This window comes from Sitophilus oryzae, unplaced genomic scaffold (genome assembly GCF_002938485.1).
Source record: "Sitophilus oryzae breed Bouriz unplaced genomic scaffold, Soryzae_2.0 scaffold_119_pilon_pilon, whole genome shotgun sequence".
Lineage (NCBI taxonomy): Eukaryota > Metazoa > Arthropoda > Insecta > Coleoptera > Curculionidae > Sitophilus > Sitophilus oryzae.
In genome coordinates, this window is record NW_022145837.1 from 2,896,021 (window position 1) to 2,917,985 (window position 21,965).

The 21,965-nt window shown below is 33.0% G+C and overlaps 1 protein-coding gene across 1 annotated transcript in view; it reads right to left on the reverse strand.

Annotated features, from left to right (window-relative positions):
• Nucleotides 1–2,308: 2,308 nt before the first annotated feature.
• Nucleotides 2,309–21,965, reverse strand: part of LOC115891925 (myelin transcription factor 1-like protein) — a 139,656-nt gene continuing 119,999 nt past the window's right edge. The window contains exons 16-20 of the mRNA XM_030912535.1: nt 17,504–17,698; nt 12,748–12,810; nt 8,749–9,017; nt 3,948–4,108; nt 2,309–2,877 (exon numbers count right to left, since the gene is read on the reverse strand). Of these exons, the coding sequence (XP_030768395.1) occupies nt 2,602–2,877; nt 3,948–4,108; nt 8,749–9,017; nt 12,748–12,810; nt 17,504–17,698 (964 nt within the window). The 3' untranslated portion in view covers nt 2,309–2,601. The remainder of the gene's footprint in view (nt 2,878–3,947; nt 4,109–8,748; nt 9,018–12,747; nt 12,811–17,503; nt 17,699–21,965) is intronic.

The window sequence follows — 21,965 nt, forward strand, 5'->3', positions numbered from 1 at the left end:
TGCGGAGTCATATATAGATAAGGACACATTATTTTTTTTTATTGAGGTGCTAGTATTTACACAGAAAATACATTATGAAGGGCGCTGTTGCCATATTTTTGTATTAGTTGATATTAGCAAAGAATATTATTGTTTGGCTTTAGTTAGTTAGGGATAGTATGTCTATATATTCTGCATTTTTTATTAATATTCTGTTGTTACACTGCAATAATACTTGTTATTTTGGATGTAGGAAAATTATTTTTAATGTTTTTAAGCAAAGACTGGTTTAATAAATAATAATAACAGTAATAATTTGTTATACCTATTAACAACAAAATTTAAAATCATTTAATATAAATATTTTTTTTAAGTAGTAGCAAAATATAAACAACAAATTAGATGTCAAAATTATTTATATTAGATCCTATTTAAAAATAATATAGTCTCTAATTTTTTTGGCAACGTTGGTTTATTAAATAATAATAATTACAGAACTAATTTGTTATATTAACAACAAATTTTAAAATCATGAAATATAAACATTTATTAATTTTCTAAGCAAGCGGTGTAATGGAAGGAAAATATAAATAAAAATTAGAAATCAAAATTATTTATATTAGGTGCTTTATATTACTATTTAAAAATTATATTTACTTTTACTGGCATTTACTTTAAAAAATAAATGAAATATTTCTTCGCAAAAAACTACATGTAAGAGAATTAGCATAAACAAAATACAAACATCGTTAACTTTTTTTTTAAATTGGCACGTGTAAAATTTTCATTTTAATTTTCTCACCCCATAGTTTGAGTTCGATAACCATTTATTTAACCACATTACTTAAATATAATTATTAAGTTCCAACTAATTCATAGGTATTATTAAAACATCTAAAATACAAATATGTATTTTTAAAATTAATTGTAAGTTCATCTCATCTCTCTTAAAAATTGCTACTTCTCAAAATTTCCCATTAAAAAATAGACCATATACCATATAAAATGAAATAATTGAAAGATCGGACTACGGAAAACCACACAAATTATCGGAAAAATTTTGACCACCTGCACATGCACACAATCGTCAATAAATAAAATTAAAAAATAACTACTATTTTAGTATTTTAATTACTTTAATAAACGCAAAAATAGCACAGTATTTATACGGCGAAGTTATAAAAATTTGGAAGAACCAATAATGCACTGACGCATACAAAATCCAAACGAATACTAAATTTCATTTATCAAAAGCATTCGATAGTCGTGGCTCAACGATAACCATTTAGTCGCACGGCGAGATTGTCACATATGCTTTAGTTTACAAATGAATGAATGATTTTATTCGAATAAAACCATTCGATAGTTGAAATCATTCATTCATTAACCATTCGATAGTCTAATTCATTCGATAGTTCCCATCGCTAGTTTATAGCGCTTCATTCAGAAGCACGCAATTAGTGGTTTCAATTACACTTTATACTTTTTAGTTTACGATCATTCACGATGTTTAAAAAATACAGTTAAAATTACTAGCATATCTAAAATACAAGGACCAGTAACACCCGAGACCAAATTGTTACCATACCTCCAAACAGTGCCGTGCCGCATATTTGTTTTGACTACGCCTATGGTGTATGCTGCTTATTTAGGTGATCTCATACAGAAATGTCTAGCCCCAGCAGCCAACTATTAAGCTTGACCAATCAGGTTGGTTAGCGTGGTTATTTGGAGGGTGTTAATTTATTTGTGTTTGGTCGGGCTTAATAGTTGCCTGCTGGGGCTAGACACAAGTATCTCATACTAATTAATTACAAAAAAAACGAATTAAAATAATGTTATCAAATGGTACAAAACTAGTATCAACGTATGGCACATATGATATTCATTTAATATCAGTAAAACAATTATCAAATTCAATAAGAAAACGCTAAAAAGGTGGAGTGGACAGTTTATTTACTTATGAAAACGTAACTCCTGGCTCTTTCTTATCGTTGCGACTTTTACAGTTGAAAGCTGAACAAATTACCATTGTAATAAAGTTTATACAAAGTTCACTACACACAACAGACTATTAAAAATCGTTGTTGCCAAATCCATTCCTCCAAAAAAATGGCGTCTAACAACACAGATTCTACTTCAACCCGTATATAGGCGTTATATGTTCTTGTATTCTTTAGTCATTGGATTTCTGGTCTATGCAGGCACTTCTCAAAATGTAAGTATTATTTTTGAAAAATTTGAAATCTGAACAACTCGGTTATTTTTAATTTATTTAAAGATTTTATGATTATTGTTATACCACACTTTTAAATAAGAACAATAAAAGTCTAAAATCAACCTTTTATTAACAACTAAAATCAATAACTGTAACACTTGTATTTGAGCATCTTTGTTGAGCATACAAAATTCACGCAACTAACAATACAATCGCGTTTAACTAGTTGCCAACATATCAACATTATTCCGAATATTTATGCAACTAATAATACTCTCATATTTAACTAGTTGCCTATAAACAAACAAACCTTCGTCGTTATCAGACATTAGAGCCAGACTCTTTGAACTAAAGGCGTCTTCACATCAATTACATCATTTCACCTTATTCTACGTTAAAATCATTTAAATCGGAGTGGGCAGTACCGTAAAGTCCTGCAACGCGCACTTGACAGTCTCGTACAGGGGCCGGTTCTCATCAGTGCAGTACCCCTCGGGGGTGCACAGGGTCTGCAGCTTGCTCAGGTAGGAGTCGAAGTTTTCCTGGCCGATTTTCTCCTGCTGCGTTGCCACGCCTCCCCCCGGCAGGCGCACGTGCTCCAGGAGAGTGATGACGTTGTTGCGCAGGCTCTCGTAGTACTCGTTGAGGTTGGAGCTGCGCTGCGTGAGCGCCTGCGTTTCCTGGTGGATCAAAGAGGGGAAGATGTTAGAGGAGTCCTATGGGAATTTTGCGCAAGTGCTGTGCAGGAGGTATATGAAATGGAGTTAGGCATACGGCCTATATGTCGCGGGCGTATCGAATAACTCGGAATTTTGCAAAAAAACTAGGCATATTATAAAACACCGGCATTGTTAACAAAAAAAAAATATTTTACAAAGAGCTTATCTGTTTTCAGTCGTTTTGCAAAATGCCTAATGAAAATTAGTCAGATTGCACAAAATATTTTACGCGGGATTGATATAACTAACCTAAATTTATCCAACGACATTTTTTGAACTTCTCTTTCCAAATTTGGAACTAATGGCACAAAAAGTGATAATTATTCTGTTGAATAGAGTATGGTTAAGGATGATTATTATAGACTTAAAAAAAGTTCCACAAAAAAACAGCTCTGTACACAGAATCGAATTACAGAGTATATAATTAAATGAGATATTAATATTAAGGTTTTAATATATTTTGTATTTAAAATTATGTTACTTATAATTAAAATTTATGAAATAGGATTCAAGTTGTTTTCGTCTAAGCATAATAAAATCTTGACATAAATAATTATTGTTTTTGTATAGGAAAATATGGGGTATTTTTATTAAAGCGTAAATTATTCAATATGCTTATGCTCGTAGCTGACTAAACTTTGATCATTTTATAATCTGCCTGGCATCGATTCTCGATTTGGCATTTTGTAAAATGACTGAAACCAGGCAGTCTTTTTGCAGAAGTGTATATAAAATATCATCATTGTTTAATATGCCTAATTCTGATTAGGCTTTTTGCAAAGTGACTGAAAATAGATAGGCTTTTTGTAATAGTACGGTTCCCGTAGGTTTCTTTACCAAGCGATAGTCATGCGCATAACGTTTTCCTATTGCTCAGAGCTACCACCAGTTTTATACCCCTCCTCGGAAATAGTGGAAATATTAACTATATAGTATTGAACCATCCAGTGGCGATATTACTACATTGTATTTTACATCTTTATATAATTGGTTCAAGAATCAACACCCTCCTGTACATTGTAGCTACTTACTTTTTCGCCCTGTGTGAGGTGGCTCTCCATCGCATTGATGTCGGACTTCAGTTTGAGCATTTGCGACTCGACTCGGGCGTTTTCGCGCTGCAGTTCGGATATTTCCGCCTCGAGAGTCATGAGGTCCTCCCCTCCGCCGTTCGGATTGGTTGGCTCCATACCTATAAAAATACGTCTGCAAATGAGCCGATTAGATTAAAAAACGATTTTTTTCTGATCTTTTTGACTGAAGAACCAAGAATTTTTTTAATCTTTTTGCCCAATAATGTGTTAAGTAAAAAATATATTTTTTCTAATTTTTCGTAACTTTTTAATAATTTTTTCTATTTTTTCAGATAAAAAAACGAGATTTGCTATGTTACTATATGACATAATTTAGTATTGATTGATGTATTCACTTGTTTTCGACCACTTCCTGTTTCACCGGAAATTACTACAGCTTTTGATTTTTAAATGGCATCCTCGGTATTTTTTTACTTTATTCGATAGAAAATGGCACTTTGAATTTTTTTTCAAGGCTCCTTGATTAAAAATTAGTGTTTTTAACACAGCCATGGTACTCTAGATTCAAATTTAAAATACGATTTTTTAAGCGAGAATGTCAAAAGTTGACATATTATATGTCATTCTTTTCTGAATATCATTTTCTAACAAATGAAGTAAAAAAATACCAGTAACCGAAAACAACTGAATACGTCAATCAGCCCTAATTTATGTCATACACAGGGTGTCCCAGAAATAAGTGCAAGTATTTTAACTAGTAGTATAGTTCAACCCCAGAAACACGCCTATGAGGTTTTTTTCGAGAAAAAAAAATTGAAAATTCTAAATTTTTTGAAAATTTTTTTGATTTTTTTTTAGTTTTTAGTTAAAAAATATAATTTCTTGATAATGTGAGAACATAGAAAAGTATTAGATTAAATTTACAAGAAAGAAAATCCAGAAAAGATCCAGTGGTTCTCAAAATTTTAGCAGAAAATCATTTTTTTTGGAAATTTTCAAAGTAAAATAACTCCGTTATTTTGGACTTATTTGAAAAACGATAAAGAGAAAATATGTTTCTTTTCTCGAGATCTACCACACCTTAAAATACTTGCACTTATTTCTGGGACACCCCGTATACTAACATATCAAATTTCGTTTTTTTATCTGAAAAAATATAAAAGTTATAGGGGTGAGCCACTTTTCAGAATAACCCGGTATTGTATAAATATACCGTGTAAACAAAAAGACAAGTAATGCTTGATCGAAAAAAAAACGGCGTCGAAGACGGCTAGGAATGACAATCGATGGTAATTTTAGCGAGGTCAATCTCTAGACATAAAAATTGACATAAAACATAAAAAAATGGAATTTTAAACTTACATCAATTAAAAATCATTTTTATTCAATATAAAAATAAAGTACAACCTTCTTAAGGCCAACTCAGGCGGTAAGCGCCGTTAAAAAATAAAGAAAAGTACGTCTAGGGCTTGACCTCGCCAAAATTATGATCGATTGTCATTTCACAGCCGTCTTTGACGCCGTTTTTTTTTTCGATCGTACGGTAGAATACCTATGTTGGATGAAACTGTCGCACAAATATAACTTTATTATTTAGGATCAATGTGTTCCATTCGCTTTTCACAAAATGACTGGTTTCGTAGTTTTGTTTATCTATTATAACTGAGATAAGATAAATGAGAATTTGATTTTTTTGTAAACAATTTTATTATATATCACTAGGTCGTTTTAAGTAGCTTTCAAATAGGAGATATGCTTAAAGTCTAAAAGCTGACCTACTAAATATAGATTTACCAAATAAATATACTTAAAATTTAATTTAAATATATAGCTTTTAAAGTCATTTCAAGTAAAAATAACAAATAAGATAATAGTTATTTTTTATACAAGACGATAAAATGGTATTTTATCGTCGACCGAAAAGATTAATAAGCGATGAAATCGCGAGTGAATTAATTTCGGGGGACGATAATACAATTTTATCGTCGTGTATAAAACATTATTTTTTTCCATAGCGAGTTACGTTTTAAAAAATATTCAGAAATTATTATTTCAAGAAATTTATTACGAGTAGAAAAAATAATATTGTGCTGGGTTGGCGTTGGTTTCTATATAATTTGACAAATGAATAAAGCTGTCTCTTTAGTTGTCAGTTTTGAGTCAATTTTTTAATTCTCTTTCGTGTCGATTGCTGGTTGAATTTGAGCATAGACAAACAAATAAAAAGAGACTGACAAATCTCATGGTAAAGAGTGGGACCACGTTCCCGTAGCGCAACTCAGTAGTAGTAGGCAGGACATACGTCTTTATTGCTATCTTTCTTTATTATGTGTGCTTTATATGAAAAAGAAAGAGATAGGTATAAAACGTATCGTAAGACATTATCGCACATTCTGGCTGGCGGAAAATTTAAATTAGCCATTAGTAGTATTCTTTCATTCTGAAACTGAAAATTTTCACTTAAACTGATTTATTCCCTATACCACGTAAAGGGAACGTCGAGGGGTGTCTCACTAGGGTAAAAAATGTACACGTATTGCCAAAATGTCATTTTATACAAGACTGCCAGTGACTGCCGACGACTGCCAGTGACTGCCGACGACTGCCAGCGACTGCCATGAAAATGTACATGTACTTCCAACAGTGTGACACCCCTCGGGGAACGTGGTGTAGGGAATAAATCAGTGTAAGTGATAATTTGCAGTTTCTTTCAGAACGAAAGAATACTACTATTATAAGGGAAATTATAAAAAAAAGCAAAGATTGTACTGTTTTATAAACATATTTATTTATACATAAAAATAAATAAACTCTATATAATATAATAACAAAAATAACAGTGTTTATTCCACCCGCCTACCAATTTTAAATGCAGAAGAACTCACTGTTGCAGGAAACGATCGGCCAATTTTTTTAAAGGGCATTAAAAATCTCATTTTCGAAAAAACTGCCTAATTGCAATAACAAAGTGAATATCCAAGCAAAGAAGACTTTACGAGAATCATGATCCTGAACCATTTTCAAGTCCAGTTTTAATCCTAAAACAAAAGTAAAATAGGTATGTTAATAAAGTTTCTGGTTACTATAAACCAGCTATAAACTCTCTACCCAAAAAATGAAAAAAATAATTGTATTAATTTGTTATGTTAAGAGAGGTTCGAAATATTTTTGACACTACTACTTCTACTTTTTTCTTAATAAGATGATAAATATAACTACTTACTTTTATTTTACCGGGTGTCTTTAACATATCTATCAGAGAAAGGGGGTACCAATACATATAAAAAAATAGATGATACTGGCTCCTGCAGCAAATAAAATAACAAATAGTAAAACCTAAAATTATAAGTAACAAAATATAAATACCTATCTGGAACAAAAGAATTTGTTCCCTATCCATATTCATAAGTCAATAAAATGGAGAGTTTAGAAAAAAAGATAAATCACCAAAAAAAAATTAACAAATATAACGAATTGTCATGATGTTGTCATCTTGGTTGTCATGATAACGAAAACGAAAAGCGATTGTTCTAATTTCTATTTAGAAATTACGTTTTATATGGCTGCTTCTTTCTCTCTTGTTATATTAGAATGAGATAGTGGGCCCAATAGACGCAATGCCCAGATCAACATAAATAGAATGACATTTTGCGTTCTGAGTTGCGCTACGGGAACGTTGTCCCTCTCTCATAGATAAATGCAACAAGTTTAGATTGGAAAGCCCGTAAAAATTTTAGGTCGCGAAATTATTTTGGGTCGCGACCGTTATACGCGATCTGGCGCTGCTATAGCGGTCGCTAAGAACAACGGCAAACAAAAACAGAAATAATTTTCTCTCGTCAAAGTCAGAATCTTCAAAAATCATAATAATCTTTCAAAATCTAAATCGCTCTCATTAAAGAAATTCCGAAAAGTGTTTATAGCGTCTATTTTCAAAGTAATTATTGCTATCCTGTGAATTTAATTCAAGTTTTATTTACTCCAACCGGTGATAATTGTGAAAAGTGGCATTGAAAACTTAAAAAGCTGTGCTGTGGACTGTGAACTTCAAAAACCATCGTGGATCGTGGCATAACGTCGGTTTCCAATGTTTCATAGGTATTTCATACATGCGTCCTTATATAAAATAAAGTTTCTTGTATGCAACACACTGTATTTTATTTATAAAATTAAACGAAAATAATAAATTTGAATAAACAATATTTGCCGATATAATTCCGGAAAAAGCCGAACCGCTCCGAAATTTTCAAAAGTTTTGGGTCGCGACCGTTGCAAGAATAGCGCCAAATAGTGTTTACATTGTCCTTATGGGCACTTTCCAATCTAAACTTGTTTCATTTATCTATGCCCTCTCTTTGCCATTTAATTTTCCAGTCTCTTTTTATTTGTTTGTCTATGAATTTGAGCCAGAAATTGTTCAAAACGAAATAAGTAAATCAACAAAGATATTCAGGCTGAGGCGACAAACGCCATATCCAAACTACTTCCATTTAAATCCCGAATAACTTATGAAAAGGAATACAAAAATTTTCAAAAATGGAAGCAATTAAAAAACGTGCCAGAAGAAATAAAGTTTTTAACCTATCCTCGTTGTTAAAGTATCATTTAATTTACCCTTGCGGTTAAAGTACTATTTTATCTACTTTTTGATAGCTATAAGGCAATTTCAACAGTTGCTGTTGCTATGGAAAAAAATATAAATGGCAAAATACCCATGGGACTTTTTTTAATATTATGCTCCTTCCTCAATCTCTTTATTTAACAGCTATTGACAATTATATCTAACTCAACCCCTTACCTGTGTATCCCTTAGCATAGAACGGCATATCTTCCGGGTACTTGCTCTTCTTCACAGTCTGTCCCGCCACAGGACAGCCGCTAAGGGAACGGTGCGTTAAAAAAGAGCCGTTGATGTGGCCCGTGCCGTCGCACCCCGGCGTGGGACAGTTCACCCCGTCGAACTTCATAGCGGTGGCTGCCGCGACGGCCGCTTTGTGTTGTTCCACGCTACCGCCACTCTCCAGCACTCTCATCTTGTTCCTGTTTGCTATCGGACAACCAGAAGCACTAAAAAAGCGAAGTCGGTTTGAGAAAATCGGAGGTTTGAATGTGACAGTTCACGTCAAATTGTTTTTTAAGTGTCTAGTCATATAGACCGAGAGAGCTGGCTACATAAAAAACCTTATCATCGTTACATGGCTAATTTTTTGTGTGAAGTAGCCTTTCGTGTAGCCATTGTGAAATAGTCATGTCTGCCAGCGCGATCCCGGGGCTTAAAGCGGGGGCGGCCAATCGAAAGGGTGAAATTTTGACACTAAAAATATTATAAGGTACACGAGTTATAATTGCCAAATAGCTTTTATTTATTATTAGGAAACGTGTAAAATTGTTGACAGACATTTTTCTCGTAGCTGAAATGCCGGCAAACAACGCGAAAGAGGCATAGAATTTTGACAAAAGAAAATCATCGCATACATGCATGTCGGTTGGTGGCATGTCATGTTTATTGTTAATTAATTTAAAAAGCCGTATATGCAAAAGGCCAGACAAAAAAATCGTTATTGAAATAATAAAAAAATATATTTATAATATAATCGTATATTATATGATTTATCTATACTTAAATGGATGAGGCGGCCAGCGTTCTCTGAATAAAGCGCTAGGGTAATGTCGCGCTTTTGATAACTGTCTGCAGCTGATTGAGCCACGATCTTTTTGTCTGCCCTTTTGCATACGGCTTTTAAAATAAATAAATATGACATTTCATCAATCGGCATGCAAATATGCAATAATTTTTTTCATTCTTCAAATTTCATTTTTTAATAATTTTTAAAATTTCATGCCTCTTTCGCGCTGTCTGTCGGCATTTTAGCGACTAGAAAAATGTCTGCCAACAATTTTCCACGTTTCTTAATAATAAATAAAAGCTATTTTCGCAACTATAACTCATGTATCTTATAATATTTTTAGTGTAAAAATTTCACCCTTTCGATTGGCCACCCCCGCTTTAAGCTCCGGGATCGCGTTGGCAGACATGACTATTTCATAATGGCTACACAAAAGGATACTTCACACAAAAAATTAGCCATGTAACTTAGTAGATATTCATCTACGTCAGTGAGTTAAGAAGCTCTTAATTCACGCATTTTGAGTGAGTTAAAAGCTATAAAATATTTTGTAAAACATTTATTTTGCACTAAATACAAATAAACTGTTCTATTGATAATTGATAATAATTATGTTATATTATTATTGATTTTCTTTTGAGAAGGGCTACTAAATTAGTGTATTTGTTTATATCTAAAAATTCATTTTAATAGATATCGTAGTACGTATCATTGAATGGAAAGCCCAAAGAGACGAAGGCTTTTAAAGTAGCGGATAAATTGGAAAAATATGTTATGAGTACCTTTTCATTTCCATAGTTGTGTACATTTTTTTTGGTGCACCATTTTTCAAACTTAGAGTATGTATATTCATAGTTCTGTTTCGATCTTGCTGGAATCATTCCAGAAATGGCTCTGAATGCCTCTTCTTCAATTTCAGAGGAAATACTTTCCGAATCGCTGATTTTTTAAACTAGTGACGTCAATATTATTTACTGTCATATTGACATTGCCATGCATGGTGTATTTGAACAATGGTATTAAGGTCGTAATAGATATTTACGATACAATATTTTTATCTACGTCTAACTATAAAAACACACAATGAATTTTAAAAATTATTGTACTTAACTATACTAAGGACTGGCAAAGGTTAGTCTTGGTTCGAGATTTCCGTATGTAAGAAGAGTACAATGCGTTTATAATGTACTGAACAAAGAGAGGACAGTAAACACGTTGCCAAACGTATGAAATAAACCGAAAAAAACTAAACTGTGCACATCGCTAAGAGACGTGGAAGGGGATATAGCACATTTGTCGCAGTTGACCGGTCGACCCAGTCTATACCTCTGTCAGTACTTAAAGTTCTAGGGAAAGGTGTACGTTATGCGTTCAGCTTCACGATTTAATTACGTCTCGTGATACTTAATTTGTTTATTTATTAACGAGTCGTTGTAATTTTCCTGATAGCTTGAATTTTTTTAAGTGCAATCTAGAAACACTTGAATTTTTGGTAAAAATAAGTGGAATTGAGTGGGTGGTCGATAGTGGTCGCGCTATTAGAACTCTGAATTCAAAAATCGATATCTCGAAATCTATTAGAAATAATAGATTGTAGTTTTTTCAAGAACTTTGTTAATATTTCTGCTGTATTTTCTTTGTAGACAGTATGTGAAAATCTTTATCAATAAAAAAATTACACGATTGCTGAAAATTGCTATGCTCGAAAAGTAAATGGATGTACTGTTTACAATTTTTGAATGGAAAAAACAACCTTATCGAATTTTTCTTATGTAAACATATTGTAAAATATCCGATCTTGGAAATAAAAAAAATGTCAATATCTAAAAATACCTGTTATGTGTTAAAAAGTTGAGTTTTTATATTATCGCGTTTTCTCGTTATAAAAAAATTACACCCTAACGATATCCTTATAATTCCATTTCAGATGCTCAGAAACATGTCTAATGATTTTATCTAGTTATCTCTTGAAAAAAAAAATGGTTCCAGCAAAAGTTTCCCAATTATGACGGGTGATGGCGCTGATCGTCAAGATTTTTGGACAGGGATTTTGCTTACCGACAATACGACGTGAGCTACGACCGGACCGGACCAATCAGAATGATCAGTCTTTCTTGGACATTTGCCGCGGAAGTGTGTGTTAATTTCTGTTGTGAGAAGTGTGGTTGTGTTTGCAGTTTGATTCGGTTTTGATATTATGTTAAAATTAATTTTGAAGTATTGTATCACCTGTTTTTATGTAATAATACTTTTTTTAGTTCTATGATCTGATATGTTATGATTTGTTAATGTTTGTTTAACAATGTTATACCAAAGAGGTTATACTTAATATATAAATTTGCATAGCCTAACTTTTTTATCAATAAACTTTGTAGATTTTCAGATTATTTAATTCCTTTTGTTTCCGTTTGTAATTTTATTTTTAAGACATATTATGTGATTGTTTCAGATAATATGTTTTAAAAATAAAATTGCAAATAGCGAATAAAAATAATTAAAATAAAAAAGTGTATTTTACAATTCCCCCCGGTCCCGCACCCCTTTGGCTAACCTGTAAATGTCAGCTTTGTCGAGAGGTGGCGTTACGAAAATGGAACCGATTTATTACAAGGAACTTGAGCTTCTTTTTCGTTAGTATATTCTGTGTATGCGATGTACTTCCACACATGTAAATGCCGACCCAAAAGTAACAGTCGCCAGCACGGTATATGCTTCATCAGGCATTTACTTGAAAGATTGTTCAAACTGTACCATTAACATTTATAATAAATAAATTTTCATGTTTTTATAATTATTATCAATAGAACAGTTTATTTGTGTTTAGTAGGTATTTAGTGCAAAATAAGTGTTTTACAAAATGTTTTTTTCTCTTTGGTAGTCATCTAAACAAGGAGCGCGGTCATGAAAATGCGTGAGTTAAGAGCTTCTTAACTCACTGACTTAGATCATAGTTATTTATGTATCAAGGGAATTATAAGGGAGGGACAATGATTGCCCGAGGTTATTAGGATCTTCTCACTGTAGCTTAGGTATGAAATTATTAAATATCCAATTTCGGAGCCTTAAAAAAGGCTACATTAATACAATTTTCGACAATCTGCCTTTTAGGACCACTAGTCTAGTTTGTGGATAATACTAAACATAATATTGGTGTAAGATCTAGATTTTACCTTCTGTGGGATAAAAATTTCCCAGTTGCGTGTCCTGATCCGTCGCACCCTGGAATAGGGCATCTGATGCAAGCATGTAAAAAATCATATCATAATCAACAAACAATAGTTTGTTTATAGTCAACAAACGTCGACAAGTGTTGATGAAATGGAGTCTTTTTCTCTAGAAGTGCTGTTTAGATTTTTCTTTCTAACGTATGGTCCTAAAGTTTTGGGAAAAAATTCAGAAACTGACAACTCTTATAAAAATAGTTTTATATTTTTTTCGTCATACTATATTGTTATATTATTATAACATAAGCAAAATCAGAATGGAAAAGATGCATATAACGGCCGGCGGCCGTTAAGTTTCTAAGGTAATCGTAACGTCTGTCACCTGCAACAATGACTATTTATTGTCAGTTGGACTTTTCAAAAATTGGGAAAATAGACCATAGCGAGATGTCGCGAGAAATTCCGTTGGAAATACAGGAGGAAGCGGCTGCGGCTACTCAAAATTATACTTCCGACTATAACCAGAGAGAGATATCAGCAGGAATATGACAATTTTTTGAAGTGGCGGCAGGATAGAAGTATAAACAGCGTAAATGAAGCGGTATTGCTGGCTTATGCTAAAAGAATGTCTGAAATGTATTCTCCTACATCACTGTGGACAAAGATATCCATGCTGAAGCTTGCGTTGAGAGTATATGAAAACATCGACATATCAAGGTAAAAAGCCATTATATTCTTCGATATTTAATCATACTCATCTAAATTATATTTGTTCATAGATTTGGTAAACTGTTCATGTTTCTGAGGCGCAAAAACGAAGGTTATTCACCAAAAAAAAGCCAAAGTTCTGTCGGAGAATGACATAAATAATTTTCTACTGGATGCCGATGATTACACCTGGTTACTCGAAAAATTGTATTGGTGCTTGGTATTCTTGAGCTTGTAGGCGCAGCGAGCTTTGGTCACTCACAGTTGATGATTTCGAAGATTCGGAGAAAAATATTCTTGTCTCATTAAGAAATACTAAAAAATAAGAAAGATAGGAAATTTCTTATTCCAAAAACGGGCCTTCCGTTTGATGCCTATGGTTTATACAAAAATACATCAACCTGCGTCCTCGTAACTTTGACAATCCAAAATTTTTCATTGGTTACAAGAAAGGCAAGTGTGTTAAGCAAATCGTCGGTATACATACCATCGGGAGCGTACCGCAGAAAATTGCAAAATTTTTGAACTTGGAGAATCCAGAACGTTATACAGGGCATTCATTTCGTAGATCGTCAGCAACCATGCTCGCCGAAAATGGTGGTGATTTACTATCGCTAAAGGAGCTAGGGAGGATGGGGAGTCTTCAACAGTGGCAGAAACTTACATAGAAAAATCAGTTTCCAAAAGAATGAAAATAACAAATCAACTTTTTTCATGATAGCTCCAAAAATAATGTGTCTTTAGTGGATACAAATATTTGCCATTCTTCAGTAGCATCATCTTCTTCTATAAAATCTGTAAATCCCTGGGAAGGATTACAGATTTCTAAGAACAACAAGTGCACTTTTAATTTCCATGTTCATTATCATGAAAAATGAATTTTAGTATAAGACATTATGTATTTTTATCCTTACTTGTGTTATTGTTCAATAAAATTTGTTATTAAATAGTAGTGTTTATTGCTCTAAAAAATCTGCAGTATGACGAAAAATCTAGAACGCAACACGGCCGATAACAAATAACGGCCTTGGCTGCTTATGATCCTCGGCTATCGCCTCGGATCACAAACTTCAGCCCGGCCGTTATTTGTTGTTTATCGGCCTTATTACGTTAATAACTATATCATATTTTTAAACAACCTATGTTTACTATTCTAATTATGAAATAAAATTGAAACAGTGGTCAAGGGACCGTTGTTTTCAATTTTGGACAACTTCGGCGTCGATTTCTCTAATTTTTCTGAATATACGGCGTCGCAATTGTTCTTCGTTTTGTGCTTCCCTCTCGTTATTGTAGACTTTCCGACTCAATATTGAGCAGAACTCTTCGATTGGGCGAGCTTAGGGGGATTGTCTACTTTGGGTACAAAGTTGATATTGTTCGCTTCATACCAGTCCCCATTATTTCGTTATCCACATGATACGTGTTCGAAAACTGAAGAAGTTTAGGGAGGCAATTCTCGATATAAAGCTCTGCATTTAAGGCTTCACCCCGAACAACGCCATTGTAAGGATGTGAGATGAAGCCAGCCTCAGAAATGGCACACCATACCAAAATTTTGTCCTCAAACTTTTTCTTACTTTTTAATCTCACATCATCAGGGACATTCTCATAATTGTCCGTGTAGAACCCTTGCCCTTGAATATCATTGCCCTTCATCTCAGAGTTGGACAATGTGAAATATTTCTCATCGTCCATCACGGTCAACTTGTTGACGAAATGCACTCGCCTCAGCGCGCGGCAACATCTCGGAATTCTCTCTAGCTGGGCCTCTGTATATTTTGGAGCTTTCCTCCTTTTTCGGAAGACAATATTGTTACTTGATAGGGTTCTAAACACCGTAGTCTTTCCAATATTTAATCTGCTGGCCAGTTTTGGCTGGGAGATCCCAATTTTGTGTTTTGCTGCTTCAATAATTAGTTTTCCTTCTCTTCTTTGTTTCAAAACCCACGGCCGACCGGATTTAGGCAAATTTACACATGGTATTCCTTCTTCACATTCTTTGATTGTGCGGTAAATTGTCGATTTGCTAATGTTTTGATCCCGATAAATGACGACAATATCTCGTTCCGCCATTCGCCCAACAAGATTATAAACTCCTCGATGAAGATCAATTTTATAAGACATTTTAAGAAGCAGAACCCAAAGAATATACCTAGCTAGAAAAAGAATGGACTCATACTGAAAAATGGTCCTACCTTTGAATAAGAAGACTAAGGAAGGAGCATAATGCTATCCATGTATTCATGCATGGTGGGCGGAAAAAGCGCCATAAAAGCACTCTAGGATGGGGATCCTTGACAGTTCTGTTTGACGATTCATTTGACACATTTGAATTTGATTTGAAATTTTGTGGATTTGTCAGTCTTTACGGAGCTTATTTTATGTGATTTATTATTTATTCTACTACTGATAGTTGTATAAAGATAGTAAATCTAGATGGAAATTGTGGCAGAACTTAAATTAACAGTGACACTATCGCGATTTATCGAAAAAGATTCTAAAATAGTTGGTTGTGTAGCGTGCGGTAGATCTCGGCAAAAATTGAGTGAAATAATGGAACAACTTTTCGCTAGTAAGTGACTATATAATATACATACGTGTAGTAAACCGATCATTTATGAAATTCACTTAAATTAACTAAATTATATATTTTTCTTGCATTTTAGCTTTTATTTATTACTTGTCAAAGATTAGATGTCAAAGAATTTAGATACGTTAATTTGACTTACCTGCTTCAGTAGCGTATCGGATGTTTGTGTTAATAAATACTTATTATAACTTATCTATTTTTATTAGAATTGTATATTTTTATAACAATTTTAATAACTACCAACATTTATTCACAACGTAACACAAAACAACAAATTATTGAGTCTACCCCACGTCTACCCTACATCATAGTTTTACATTTTTTAAATAAAATTAGAACGACACTGATAAACCGGAATTTAAGTCGGACATATTTGAGGCCCATCGCGGTGTACCTAAGATTTTTGATATGCTCCTTCCTTAGTCTTCTTATTCAAAGGGTCCTACAGAAGTGGCGCCATCTATTGAGTAGGGCTTGTTTTAAATGGGTCGAAGCGCGGGCTTTTTAAATGACCTTATTTATTGAATTTTACTCTAAAATAATTAAATTTGATTAAATTTAATATTAATTAAATATTAAATCTTATTTTTTACACAAATTCAACAATACTAATAACAAGTATCGTTGTGATGTGTAAAAAATAAGATTTAACAGTACCTACAATTTATACGATTATTAAATAAAATTAAAGACAAATATGTGAAACATTATTTATTATTTAAAGTTTTCATTTATAAGTCAAATATTTAAACATCGTTTATTATAATAAAACAAGACCAACGTAATACGCCCAACTTTTTGTAAATGGAGTAAATATAAATAGGTACTTAAATGATGGCAAAAATAAAAGACTTGCATTATATTTTTAGGGCCACAAACAAAAGGAATTGTCTAATTAAAACACATATAACAAATTATAGTTTGAAAAACATTTTGATAATCATTTATTTGATAATATTATGATTGGTGCTATGACAACGACAATATTTTTTGAGAATTTGACAATAATATGACAATGGCCGTTGGAAACAATGGAAACTACAAAAAAATTCTGATTTAACGCCATCTGGCAATAACTAGTAGCAACTTCTTTACCTAAAAATTAATTGCACTACCACCTAGTGGCTAGGGCTGGAACTATTTTATTTGAGATTTCCGTGGAAACGGTGGAACCGCTTTTGCTATTTCACTTTCCCGCCCCTGGCAGAACCCAACATTTTTTGCTTTTTTTATTGAAGTAACATGACTGATGACATTTCATTACCATGACTACTTCATTAAATGCATTTTATTATTTAACCAAACCAGATGAAAATTTTCCCAAAACTTTAGAACCATACGTTATTAATTCACTTTAAGGAAAGCAGTGTGTTGTTGTCAAAATGAACTCTTCTGTATTTACTTATATCTTTCAGATTTTTAATTTTTTTTCCTATAACTAGGTCAAACATTTATATTTACCGTAAGGGTTCAGAGTCTTGTCCGTCCCTGGGCTTGCTCTTGGGTTTGTTCGCCCTCGGACACCCCGATAGGCTCCTGTGGGACGAGTAATTTCCTGTAACATGTCCCGAACCGTCGCACCCTGGCGTCGGACACTTCAGTTCTTGAGAGTGAGCTTGGATTTGGCTTCTGTCACTTCTTGGACAGCCTGGCAAGCTGTAAAAAATACAGAACATAAAAATACAGGATTACTAAAAAATACAGGGTTGGTTACAGTTAATCTAATTATAAAGAATTAGCATGTACGCGCGACTGCGTTGGCGTCAAATTAATCATTTGTAATGGTGATGATAAAGCAAAGCAAGAATTTCCATTAACATAAAAACTGGATAAAATTTTCTCACATTTATATCAGCATGAGAAAAAACAATATGGCGATATTATTATATAACTTGGTAATATTTGAGGGGTAGTTTCATCTCGTTGGAATTTGACTTTCAAAATTTTTTTTCGAGAAACCCCTCCTTATCGAACCTCTACACCCCACAGTCAATCCGTTTGCCAAAAATCAGCTTTAAACATCAAGCAGTTTATTTTATGAAACACCCTGTATAAATTTATAAAAAATCTTAAAATATGTAAAACAACAAAATAAAATATACTTGTTTAAGCGTTTTTTCGGAAATTTGACCGTTTTTTAAATAAAAAATATTGTAATATTTGAGGGATGGTTTCACCCCCTTGGAACTGGAATTTCGAAAAATCGCTTCTTATCGAACCTCTACACCCTAGATTCTAGGTCCGGATCCGATAACATACGGTTGGCACTCCCCACTCCTGCCTAGCATCCCCACTCCTGTGACCGCATACTATTATATAGCGGTCACAGTCTCGATCCCGGAATAGATCCTGATAAGTTCTTTGAGAAACCGGAAACTAGTTCCTTTCATTCCGGGGTCGGAATAGTTCATTGGAACTCCCTACACCAACCGAATACACATCTCTACCCTAGAATCAACCTGTATGCCAAAATTGAGCTTCTTACGTTGAGTGGTTTGAGCAGGATCGTGATTAATGAGTATGTCAGTCACTTAAGGATTTTATATATTAGTATAGATAATTATATACAGGGTGATTTACGGTCATGGTTGGTTAGATGCTTATGGAGAACCGGTGATACGATTTAAAAAAAATGGATTTTTGCATAAAGGCACCTGCTTCATCTGACTGAATTATTTTCAGTATTACAGTCTTTATGCTAAAAGTGGCAGCATCTTTGTTATTTTAATTGGAACACCCAGTGTATTATTACATTTTTCGAAACTATGTATTTTCATATCTCATCATTTTTCTGTTATACTAAATTATTATTATTAAATTATACCTATTGTACGGGATCTGACGCTGCTGTAGTGGTTGCTAAGAACAACCGCAAACAAAAACAAAAATTATTTTCTCTTGTCGAAGTCAGAATCTTTAAAAATTATAATAATCTTTAAAAATCTAAACCGCTCTCATTAAAGAAATTCCGAAATGTCTTTAAAAAGTCCATTATCAAAGTAATTATTGCTATCTTGTAAGTTTATTTTAAATTTTATTTACTCAAACCCCTGATAATTGTGAAATAGTGGCATAAAAAACAATCGTGGCATAACGTCGATTTCCAATGATCCATAGGTATTTCCTACATGTTCTTATATAAAATAAAGTTTCTTATATGCAACACACTGTGTTTTATTTATAAAATTAAAAAAAAACTAGTAATAAATTTAAATAAACAATATATTTGGCGACATAACTCCGGAAAAAGCCCAACCGCTCCGAAATTATTAAAAGCTTTGGGTCGCGACCGTTGCAAGAATAGCGCCAAATAGTGTTTATATTATCCTTATGGGCACTTTCCAATTAAAAACTTGTTTCATTTATCTATGATAGAAACTCACAGCGTCAAAAGTAGCGACTCCCTAATTTTTACGTTGTAAAAATCTAAAATGATTGGGCTACATTATTCTCATGTATACTGTCACGTTGTTTTTTAGGTGTTTTCAAAAGTAGAAATTTTAATTTTAGTACGTTTATGTTTTTGAAATTTACCTGTATAAAAATTAAAATATTTAACATAGCTGAGTAGGATGCAAAAAGCTTCATTTAGATAAACATGGTAATCTAGAAAGTCAAAATTTAAATTAAATATAAATAATTTTCTATATAATTTACATCCAAAACACTATAAGTATAATATTATAAATAATAATAAATAAAGTCAGTAATTAGATATTCAAATACTGTTAAGTATAACAGCATACTTTAGCGTCATTTAAATATAAATACAAATTATATACGCTATTTAGAACAATATGTAGGTATTAAATTACAATTTTCTTACCCATTATCTTGTAATAGTTGCAAAAATTCACGGCTAAATTCAAACAACTCGCACATATTCAAATGCACATGTGCGACAATATATGTTATAACGGCAAGCAATAAACAAGGAAACGATTTAAAATAGAATTCAAATAGTCTCAACCATATTTAAACGTTGCGTTGCTGCCTGCCTTGCTCGTCATTGAATTTATTTATTTTGTTAAACAACGTTCGAGTTCATAGATCTAGAGTGAGCGAGGATTATTATCAGCAGAGTTGGGCGACGTTTCGAGAATGTCATGTCGACAATTCAGTTTTTTAGCGACCAAGGGTGTATTCCGTTGCTTACCTTGGTTATGGTTTTATGTTCCGTTTCTATCGGTTTCCTGAAAGTTTTCTTATTACGGAACACGGTTCCTGAAAAGTTCGGTTATAACTGTCACCAAACTAACCAGCGCCAGAAGGCTGGTTTTTCTGGTTTTGTTTGTCAATCAATGTCATTTATGTTCGAGTGAAATTCTCATTTAATTTCTAATATTTGTAATAACATTTTGTATTTACATCCAAAAGCAATGGAGGTATAGGCAGTAAAGGTAAATAAATTTCATTAACTAAATAGAATGACTTTTTAGGGCCATTTAAACTTATCATGCAGCCATTGTTTCTGAAAGTCAGGAACATTTAAAGAAAACACGAAAAACAAGACAAGTAATCGTGAATGTTTTGTAAGCTATAAAAATATAAATATTGATTAGATTTGTTTATTTATAAATGATCTGTTTTAATATTGGACCCGCAAATCTTCACTTGAGCTGTCTAACGAGTTGAACACTTTATTAATAAAGTACTTTTCAATATTAAACTCCATTGAAAAGAAGAAGCAAACGTAAAAGCAGAGAATAGGTACATTAAAAATGCATAAAAGATAAATTTTATAATAGACGTATTGAAATTTAAAAAACGTCAACATTAGACGTTAACAATATTTTACCAAACCGTTCCATATCAAACCGATGTTTTTCAGGAACCGCTCTATACCGTAGTTTACCGGTCTGGTTCGCCTGGTCTTACAACGGAACACAGCCCAAGTCACTAACCATTCAAGTTTTCTAAAAGCGACCAAGTCAGTAACCATCAATTCGAAGTTGGTCAAAGAATGCCTACAAAAGCTGAACAAATCTATCTAACCCCCGTGATGCATGATATTCATTTTGTTAAATATCATGCTCCATATTCACTTTTTGTTTTTGCACTAATAATTTATTGTTATGAGCTACGAACATTATTTTGCCGGCTTTTTGTGCAGTTAAGCGATTCCTTTTTTTTAGTATGGATAAAACTGTCAGTACTGAAACTTCTCTCAGTGGCTGCAGATGACGTTGGTAAAGACAGCAGAGCAACAGCTAAATATTTCAACTGAGTATTTTTACACATTGCTTGCCACCAACTGAGACAGTCTACGTTTTTAACTGACATCCAAACGTAGTCGAGAGCCCATAAACCCTACTTGGCGCAATAATTTGTTACATCTGCAAAAATGGCTTCTTTATTATTGACAAACTGAGGATGTTTGTTGGTGATATTGTTGATAAATTCCATAGCGGCTATGTGTTCTTCATTGTTAAGGTGTTCTCACAGGAAACAGAGGGGTCCACGAGATTCGCGGCAAAATGCATTGGTTTAAGAGCCATACGTTTTCTATTTTGTAAGGCGGAGAAGCATTATTTTTCTTCTGATTTAAGAATAGGCGTACTTGATACCTACATTTTCGTTAAATTTTTGCTCAATATCTTGAATTTTGAAAAGAAATTTCTTGCAAAATTCGGATTTTTGCGAATATTCGCGATTTTGGGACCGAATATTTCGGAAATTTCTGAAATTTCCTGCAAAATTCGAGTGGAAATATTCGCTACCAACATCACTACACACAATAGATCTATAAGGTCGCGGTGATTAAACCCCTTCTCAAATATTCTACATTCTTTTACAACCCCCTGTAACTACAAAAGGAAGCAGAATGAAGCTGTAAATTTTATTTTTCTACGACTAGCCTAGAAAATGCAGTTTGACACACGGAAAACTCGATCTAAAATTGGCGTTTTGCAAACTGTTGTGT